Source organism: Watersipora subatra, chromosome 7 (assembly GCF_963576615.1).
Source record: "Watersipora subatra chromosome 7, tzWatSuba1.1, whole genome shotgun sequence".
NCBI lineage: Eukaryota > Metazoa > Bryozoa > Gymnolaemata > Cheilostomatida > Watersiporidae > Watersipora > Watersipora subatra.
The window spans coordinates 21,856,471-21,866,514 of record NC_088714.1 but is presented as its reverse complement, the minus strand read 5'-3'; the positions used below and the strand labels follow the sequence as shown (position 1 = coordinate 21,866,514).

General features: G+C 35.2%; 1 protein-coding gene across 2 annotated transcripts; it reads right to left on the bottom strand.

The window, feature by feature from the left end:
- Positions 1-242: 242 nt before the first annotated feature.
- Positions 243-3,941, bottom strand: LOC137399537 (mediator of RNA polymerase II transcription subunit 31-like). Of its 2 annotated transcripts, XM_068085699.1 has the most exons (5): positions 3,852-3,941; positions 3,405-3,488; positions 2,195-2,291; positions 969-1,180; positions 243-396 (listed from the first exon to the last, which is right to left on the bottom strand). In XM_068085699.1, exons 1-5 carry the CDS (start codon positions 3,934-3,936, stop codon positions 386-388), a joined length of 489 nt encoding a protein of 162 aa, XP_067941800.1. In that variant the 5' UTR covers positions 3,937-3,941; the 3' UTR covers positions 243-385. The 2 variants fall into 2 exon arrangements, with proteins under 2 accessions (XP_067941800.1, XP_067941799.1); XM_068085698.1 differs by having other exon boundaries at positions 243-1,180.
- Positions 3,942-10,044: the final 6,103 nt, after the last annotated feature.

Here is a 10,044-nt window from a genome sequence, read left to right as displayed (position 1 = left end):
ATCAATATAGTATGTGGTAGATGACATGACGTTGTTTCTATCTATAGTCGCGAGTCCCTAAGGCCTACGTAGTTCCTAGGTAATTACAAAGGATATTATTTATTGACTGCTAAGACAGCATCCAGATGCCAAGTTATTAATAAATGTTCACTCTTGGAAAAAGGAGGTTGGTGAAATGATTGGTAATAAAATTGTTTATCTTTTAGCAAAATAAAACAGATTGGAAATTATTTGATTGTATTTAAATAGATGGGTTGTATGCAAAACAATATGGCAAGTAAATAACATTGTATGTAGCACTATCCGTGAACAGGAAATGTCTTCATGGTGACGAAAACATTCTGTATCAGGATGCTGGTCTAGTAATGCATACTGAGCAATATCATCAGTACACTCCTAGAATACAATGTCAAACATCTGGTCAAACTGATAATAAAATTATCATACTTTTACTTTCCAGAAATACAGATAAATGCATTATAAACATAAGCTGCCAACAGAACTGCCCACGAATTCTTCAATCTGGAATTGGACAGTTTATCAGGAATAGTCTAATTCCAGATACAGTTGAATAATTCATCTGGAAATGCCCAGATGAATTTGAAAATTCATCTGGACGATTCCAAAACTGTCCAGATTAACTATGTTTAACGATTAACCTGGACGATCTGAAATTATCCAGATTAACATAGTTTAAGCTGGATAATTCCGGATTGAACTGGAATTGTCTGGAAAGACAACTCCGGTTTAAACACTGAGCAATGAAGGTCACAGACAAGTGGAAACTTGCTATCAACAGACTTTCATCAAGCAGTTGTTATGTCAACTAGACATGTACAGGCCCAGAGAGTAACATTCAATGCTCACACGTATGTTACGCTGTCTAAACACTACAATGCAGTGGAATAATCACTTAGGCACTCCGGGCGGCACTGTCGACATTGGTACAGGTTGTTGAGCTAGCTGACCTTGACTCTGTTGGTTTTGACTTTGTCCTTGACCTTGCTGAGTTTGATTCTTTTCATGTTCACCGTTGATCAACCTAGTCCTTTTCCGCTGATAGTGTTGCCAATGGAGCAACTGCTGGTCATCAATAAATTTGGCGCATTGCGTATTGACAAGCTCTTTTCGAAACGCTTCATACTGCAGTAAGTCGAGGAGGTAGAGGCATTGTGGGTATCTGCAACGAAAGCTCTAAATAGCTCATATGATCTTGCTGCAAAATCTATCAGTACTCGTTTCACTAGCCTTATATGTTGCTGAGATGACAGCAAGAGTAAATTCAAAGGGTAACTAAAAACAATATAACACTCTGAATCTGTAGTGTTCTTAACACCCAGCAACCCTGAGATCTCAGGCTAGTAGTTCAGAGAGTTTTGGTTAAGAAACATGGACTTATCTTACATTAAGTTTGCTGTTCATTTTTAAGCTAGCTGCAGTTTTTATACACTATTTACCTGTGAAAGAAAAATAAATAATAATAAGTCATAAAAATAATTAAATAACATAATTACGATTTGTAAGTAAAAATGAACAAAAACTTTAACGAAAACTTTCAATACGTTTTTTCGCCACTCTGAGTAAAAATAACTGAACAACAGTTAGTTATAAGTATAGTATCTTAGGGAATGCTATAGCCTGGCTATTTCTGTAAGATTGAAATAAATTATTTAAAACTTGAATAAAAATATATCATCTAGAAATGAGTAAAGATTAAGGAAACCAGTAAACTAAAGAGCTGCACGAGTTAGCGAGAGATGAGTGCATCAGTATTATCAATGTTTTACATTATGGGCGTCTAATCATTTTCTCAACAATAATACACTTCAGTTCATCCAGAGAAACGCTGTCATGCACTGTGAATGACCAACTTACTGATTACAGCTGACTGACTGCAAAAACTAATATCTAGTGTGTTATAGCAGTATGCACCTCCACTCGTACTCCTTAAAGTTTTTTACAAAGTGAAACTTTTTTCTAAATGCTTTTAGAGTAGATGCAAATATGTATTTAAAAATACTAAAAAACTAAAAGTTTAAGATCTGAATGAATTATTTAACTACATTGTGTGTAGTTTAGCCCTTAAATTGTTCATGTATGCATTTTTAGGATTTCATTATGCCATATAGGGATAAGTAAAGGCGGAGGTAGAAAACACGTTGTTGAAAAATTATGTAAAGGAAAGACAACTCACTTAAGGCATTTAGCATACTGCGCCTGCTTCCAGTACTGAAGGTAGCTGAGGTAGTTGACAAACTTCTTGTCCTTGAAGTAGCCTCTTTGGGCTAAAACTAAAGGACTTGACAAATAGCTTATCAATCATCTAATATCGGGTGCTGAATGTTGGATTGAACAAGATCTACAGTGTTTGGGTCTATTTGAACTAACAGTAGTTGCTGTTGATCAGATGCGCGATCTAACTGAACTAGCTTCCTGAACATGGTTAAGCATAAGACAGAAGCTAGCACTATATTAAATCATTATGCTTCTTGCAGTCCCACCTGATCTTAATGGAATCTAATTAAATATATCGAAACAATATACCATAAATTCTGAGGCCAATGTAGTGCATCTCACAAAAGCTCACATGTAAGGAAATCGTGAATTCTGTGAGAACACAAAAAAATTTAGTAAAAAACAAGTTGATTGCTTTAGAATTTTAATGAATGTAGGTGAAACGTAAAAACTGAATAAATATATGGTTGAAAAAAGGAGAAAGCTAAAAAAGGAGAAAAAAGAAAGAAAGATGCAAAAGAGAGATTATGGAAACAAGTGCAAGAAAGTATGAAGATGGATGATACATGAAAGCGAGAAAAAGAAAAATATAGGAGAACGATTACACGAGGGGAGAGCAAAATAAAAAAGGGAGAAAAGAAGAATAAAAAAGATAAGATGAAAAAGAAAAAAAGGCCAGAAGAGGGAGATTAAAAAAGAGCGAAAAAAAGCAGGGCAAGATAGAAAGGTAAGAGAAATTAACAGAGAGTTGAGAGAAATGAAGAGAGAAGAGCAAGGTAATAAGACTACAAAATTAAAAAAGTGAGAATGGGAAAAATTGAGCTGAGTAAAAAAGGTATGAATGAAGAGAGGAGAGAATGGAAGTCAAACAAAAAAATAACAGAAATAGGAAAAAACATCAAAACTGTTAAAAAGAGAAAGAGAGGGAGGGGAAAAGAAAAAACCAGCAAAAAGGGTGTTAAATGTGTGTGATGAGAAAAAAGAGGTGAGGCTAGATAGCAATAAAAATAGAAAGAGAAAAGGAGAAAGAAAGAAGAATACAAGACAATTTAGCTACTGATAAAATAAATCAATCTAATGGAAAAGAAATGAAGGTGCTTCAAGGCGGGTGCTTCAAGTGTTCAGAATGAGTAAATAAACAATGTATATGATGCATTTTAAAGTCATACAATTTAAATAGTGTGGATTTCCTAAACTCTGTACGAACTCCAGCTCAATCTGAAATCGCAGATTATCTTCTGCCTTTTTCTTTTCTGTAAAAACCATCAAAATAAAATATTACACACGCTATAAAGATGCATAAGTGCTGACAAATATTGACATGCATACAAGAAGCTAATATTGTTTGCAGAGACAGTGGCTCAAAATGTAGAGTTATTGAAGGACCAAGTAAAATCGTACAAAATCTGTAGTTATTCATGCCAGACATTACAGGGAAGTTCCTCGCGCTGCAGCTTTGACATACAGTGAATAAAACATTGACAGAATATTAAAAACTACCTTCAGTACTATTATCATTATTACCTTATCATTATTGTTACGTATAACAAACATGGCAGAGGAAAGATTAATAAATTCATACACATGTTTAGTAGTAAAAACAAAGTTAAACTAACCGTGAGATTTGCCAGTAAGTGCAGAAGAGAGAGTAGCGTGTGGGTGCGAGGATGTTCCACTAACTGGGTTCTGCCAAGATGCCATAACTCTTCAATTACACTAAAAGAAAGCAATGTGAACTAAACTTCAAGGGTTGATTAAGCAAACATAATACACAAAAACTTGATCTGTTTGTCAACTTTTTTATGTATTGTGATATACATTCCAAAGTGATCTTAAATATATCATTATTTCTGTACGAACAGATTCCCCAACAATTTTTACAGCTCGTTATATAAATCAGTAAGTATATGTAGCTATTGTTTTCAAATATGAATAAGAATACTGATCATTACTACAACGCTGTTTCAAATGGATCAAGTGTCCGTCCACAGGCCTACTCCTCACTCATGAGGTAACAAATATTGATGAGGTCAAAGTATGTGGCTTGCTACTAGGCTCTAACATAACAGCACTGCAGTAACGATAAGTACCAACATCTTGAAAAGTGCTGGAAGTTGACTGATTTGGTTGATATCACGACTTTACAATGATGATTTACCGCTGCAGGCTTTGTTTCTCAGCATTCATGATAACCACCTAAGGCAAAATTATTTAGTTATACAAATGGTGATGATGGATATGGGCTTGCAAAAACTATCAAGAAATCATAATTGTCAAAATTTCCAAGAATGATAAGGTAGCAACACTAGTCTGTTCAATCAGTAATTTTTTAAGGAAAGAAAGTCAAAATTCCAAATTTAGAGAAAGATGATGAAGACGATGTCCAGGTCATAGCCATCGTGCTTGCAAAAGTAAAGTCACACAATGAAAGTGTGTAGGACAAAATAACAAGCCTTTCAAGAAAATAATGATAGGTCAGAGAAATAAATGTCATTTGTTCAAGTGAGAAAAAACAAGAAAAATTGATCGTCTCACTAAAAAGTAAAAACCTAGGTAAGCTGATAAAAGTTAGATGGTTATAAAATTTCAACTGAGTACTGAAACATTTTGCAATATCCTGTACTACCATGAACACGCAAATTTAGTCACACCAGCATTTGATGTCACTTGGAGACCAAACAGCCAGTTTCCTAGATGGACTGGCAAAGCTCGAAGAGACTGTAAACTTATAGTTATTAAAATGGCTTTTTATGCTAGTTCTGGAACACCTGTTAGAAGTTACACCTGATACTAGCGATTGATGAATGGGTGAGTTGAGTGAGTAATGGCAACGCCAGTTAAAATGTAAAAAACAGCTACAATGGCGTAATAAAGACATAGTATGCTTGCCAATAAAGAACAATAATAAATCCATTTTTGACGCAGTGCCTGGCAGTGTCATGAAAGGTACTACTGATCAGTAGAGCGGATCTGACCATGAAAGCAAAAAGCTAGAACGTTACACAGAGCAAGACATAAAGTGTTTTATAAAAAAGTGTCTCATAGCTTTTCAACAAACCAAACAAAATTTCAAAGGAAAATATTTGGGTCACGGAAGATCAGAGCTGTAGCAGCATTTTGATATTTTGCAAAAGGAGCATCATATAAGAAGACATTTTAGAATCATGATCAAAAGCTAATAAAATAATTGATTTAATTCTGTAGAGTCAATTTGAACCTCTACAAAGATAAATGCAAGTTTCTTCAAGTCAAACTACCATGTATTGATAATTTAATCGCCAAAGATGATGCTAAAGCTGATCCACAAAAAAATTCAGGTTATAACAAACATGTCGACGCCTATAACTCTGATGCAATTTGAAATACCTTTTAAAAATTATTCCAGATTGTTCAGCTAAATGTAAACTATGATGATGCACATATCAATGCAGATGATTAAAATTTGGACGGGACATTAGAATCAAGAACATGATTAGCATTGAGTAACTGAAAAAGCTGATGTTCTGAGTCATAGCACCGAAATGCTTGAGAGAGAAAGTAATAATTCAGACTGTGACCAGCACTGAAGACCTACTGACACTTGTCTTTCATAACAGACAGTCCATATGTTATGAAACAAGAAATCTTTAAGCCAGGGAGACAAACTTTACACCTACTAATCTAATAAATGCGATTAAATGCAAAAGTGTCAAAAAGCGTTTTGGTGTTATTGATGTATTGATTTTATTGTGAATAATCCTTAAAATCTTCAAAAAACTTTTCCACAGTGCACATAAGCAACTGCAATCGATGCTCTTGGCTGTTAATGATATCCAAATAAAGTTGGGTGCAAATAACTTATAATAGTAACTAAAATACGAATGAATATTTAGTTTGACTCGCAAGAAATACAACTTATTTGCGATCATGTGAAATAGTTGACAAATCTTCCTCGTGTCCATACTTGGTTTCCATCATTACAAATATTGCTTCTAATAACAAAATGCTGTTCAATAATTATATTATTGTGTGTAGATGTTGCACCGTCTGTGTATATTATATGACATGCTTTAGCCATAATAAACAAACAATTCTACAATTTTTGTTAGGATAGAAAAAATGATAGCAAGTCTTGATGCCAAAGTCTCAACACTGCAACTTCAGACGTCTGAGGAGATAAAAAATGCCGGAAAATCTTGGGCTGAGATTGCAAGCCCTGGGTTAGAAATCTCCAAGGACATTAAAAAGACTATCCAACTACAGTCTACAACTCAAGCAATGCTAAGCAAAGATCTAGAGAAAAAAGAGTCAGAATTTCGCAAAAACAATGCCATTTTATATGGTCTTCCTGAAGGAGAAAACACTGCTATGGAAGACATCAAAGAGCTCATGAACAAGGAATATTTCAAGAACTTTAATATTCCAGATCAGGCAATAAGACTGGGCAGCAAAGGAAAAAGCAACAGACCAATAAAACTGAGATTTTCTGATGAAAAATCTAAGTGGGACTTTATCAAAAGAGCCAACTCCAAATTAAGGGAAGATAAGGTGTTTTGTAAACTAGATGTCAGTGCTCAAGTACGAGACCAAGAATATAAGCTTCGAGAAACTAAGAACTCTTAAACAAAGTGGTGACGATGAATACAGAATTCGCAATCTAAATATTGAACAAAAAAGTAAGTCTTCGGGAGAATGGCAACGGATGAAGCCAGACGAACTGAAACTTATTACAACAGTTTAAAAATATTTGCTGTTAACACAAGATCTGTCAAAGGGAAAACCACTGATCTTGCGACAATGTCCCACAACTTTGATATTATCTGCTTGACAAAAACACATTTAGACTACACTATTGACTCTAAAGCAATCATAGATATACCTGATGTGGACATTTTTCGTCATGATAGAACAATAAATGGTGGTGGTGTGCTTATCTGTACAAAAACTGCTCTTCAATTGACACTAAACAAGAAGAAATTATTATTGTAAAAGTATTCCCTAGTTTAATCGTATGCTGTTATTACCGGCCAAATATATCATGCCCCAACATAGAAAATATAGAACATATTCTGAACACTATTCAAACTCGATATCCAGGCAATAACATCTTGCTAGTAGGAGATATGAATCTTCCCCATATAGATTGGAAAATGAATCGAACAGTTCCCTCAACACCCTATCGGAATCTACATCAAGCGTTCCTAGATGTCCTCTCTTTCCACGACATGACACAACTTATTACTGAACCCACACATATACTTGGCAGCACTTTAGACCTTGTCTGCATAAACAATACAAGCCTAGTAACCTCTACTGAAGTTATAACACCAGGATTGAGTGATCACTCTATCATTACAGCTGAACTACAAATAAAAACTATTGTGCCAACAAATGTAACCTCAAAAGGAAACAAACAAACAAAAGCGATTCGCATACATCGTGAGGCAGATATCGACATTTTCGTGGAGCATATGAGCAAAGTCGAACACTTCTATGACTGATGTTGAAGCTATGTGGTCCATCTTTACAACAAATTTCAGAAAAGCAATTGAGGCTTCCGTTCCAACTAAGAACATATACCTACCTCAACCTGACCAGCCTCTTTGGTTTAACAATCGCTCAAAGAAGCTTATCAGTAAACAGCGTAAAATGTACCGACAATACAAAAACAGTGGTGACCCATTTCACTTAGACAAATATAGGCAGCAAAGAAGAGATAATCAGAGAACGTTCAAGACAATGAAGAAGAAGTTTATTGTTGAAAAGGTGTGTAAACCTTTATCCAAAGGAAACAGCAAACCCTTTTACAAATATTTGCGTACGAAAAAGAAAGAGCAACACCCAGTTATTACCCTTAGACAAGAAGATGGCAACACCACTTCTGACAGCAACCAATGTGCTGAGCTGCTAAACTCCTACTTCCATCAACAATTTTGTCAGGGTGTAAATGCTAACGAATTATCCACAATAGTGTGGACAACCAGTTCTATAGAAATAAATGCTGAAGGGATAGAGAAACTTATCTATGATCTTAAAAACAATAAGTCACCTGGTTCTGATGGCATTCGTAAATGTGAATTGTTAGTTTATCCTGCGTTAACTGCACGGTGCCTTAAATACATATTCCAAGCATCTCTCAACTCCGGAAAATTACCTTCCATGTGGAAATGTGCGATCATAACTCCTATTCATAAAAAGGGGCCAAAGGATCTGGCTTCCAACTACAGACCCATATCACTTACAAGCGTTCCTGGAAAGATTATGGAACATATAGTCCTACATTATTTAAATAAGAAACTTGACTCTGTACTTTATAACAGGCAACATGGCTTTAGGAAAGGACTGTCATGTGAGACACAGTTATGTGCAACGTACCATGAACTTGTCAAGGCCACTGAAAACTCAAAAACTATTCATGCAGTGATCCTGGACTTTCAAAAGGCCTTCGACAAAGTTCCACACAAGCTTTTACTCATCAAACTACGTCAAATCAAAGATTTAGATCTTGCCATTGTTAACTGGATACAGGACTTTCTAACTAACAGATCCCAAAGAGTGGCAATAAAAAACACGCTATCAGATGAGCTACCAGTTACATCAGGAGTACCTCAAGGTTCGGTTCTTGGACCAACACTCTTTTTGGTGTATATTAACGACTTACCCCAATGTATCACCTGTAATATGAGCTTATATGCCGATGACACACTACTATACTCCACTGTTAATAATAACCAAGACATAGAGAAATTTCAGACAAACATTGATGCTCTCCACAAATGGTCAACTGAAAACATGATGCCATTTAACACCACAAAATGTGAAGTTGTTGTTTTTAATAACAGACTACAACAGCTACCATCTTATACTATTGGAGGAAACCTACTCAACTGCGTGCAAGAAATTAAATATCTTGGGGTTACTATACAGTCTGACTTGAAATTTTCAAATCATATAGCCTCTAAAATAGCCTCAGCAAGTCGAACACTTGGCTCCATTAAATACACCTTACATCAAGCACCTCAACGTGCCAAGCTTCTTGTCTACCTAAGTCTGTGCTGTCCCATATTAGAATACGCAGATGTCCTCTGTGACCCTGCAGACAAGGTATCTTGTCACAGACTGGAACTTGTTCAAAACAAGGCTATAAGATTTATCAAAGGAATAAAAGGTCGCCATGGTGTAACAGAGGGAAGGAATGATTTGGGACTACAGTCCCTTGAACATAGAAGAAAAACCCACAGAATTTCTCTCCTGATGAGAATTCTTTCAAACGAGGAAAGACACAAAAAACTATCATCAGCATATGACGAAATAACAAACAATAGAACTTTAACTACAATGCACACAAGATCTGCGGAGAGAGGAGAACCTGCCTCAATATATGCCTCTAAACAGTTGTACTACAACAGCTTTCTACCCAGAAGTATCCGAGACCTAAAAATAGGGCAGTAATCTCATGATGCCCAAATCCTAAAATAAATGATTTCAAATAAATGTTGTAATTAAAACAGCCAAATGCTGGAATATTGATAGTGCATAAAGTATTCATGACCAAATCTATCAACAATGAGGCACTCAAAACCCTTATACCACTAGGTAGTTTTTCAGAGTGTTCTAAATTATCTGAGGTAAGATCTAAAGTAAGATACTAACGTACTTTGCATTTTTTTCAAATATTGCAAAAGAAATGTTGATGTCACCAATTCCTGTTCGTAATTAATGTAATCATTTGACTACACTAAGTAAACATTCTTTTTAATTTGTAGTAATTAGTGTAAACCTTTGATACAGTAAACTAATATTACTAAACAATCTAACACCTACATTAAT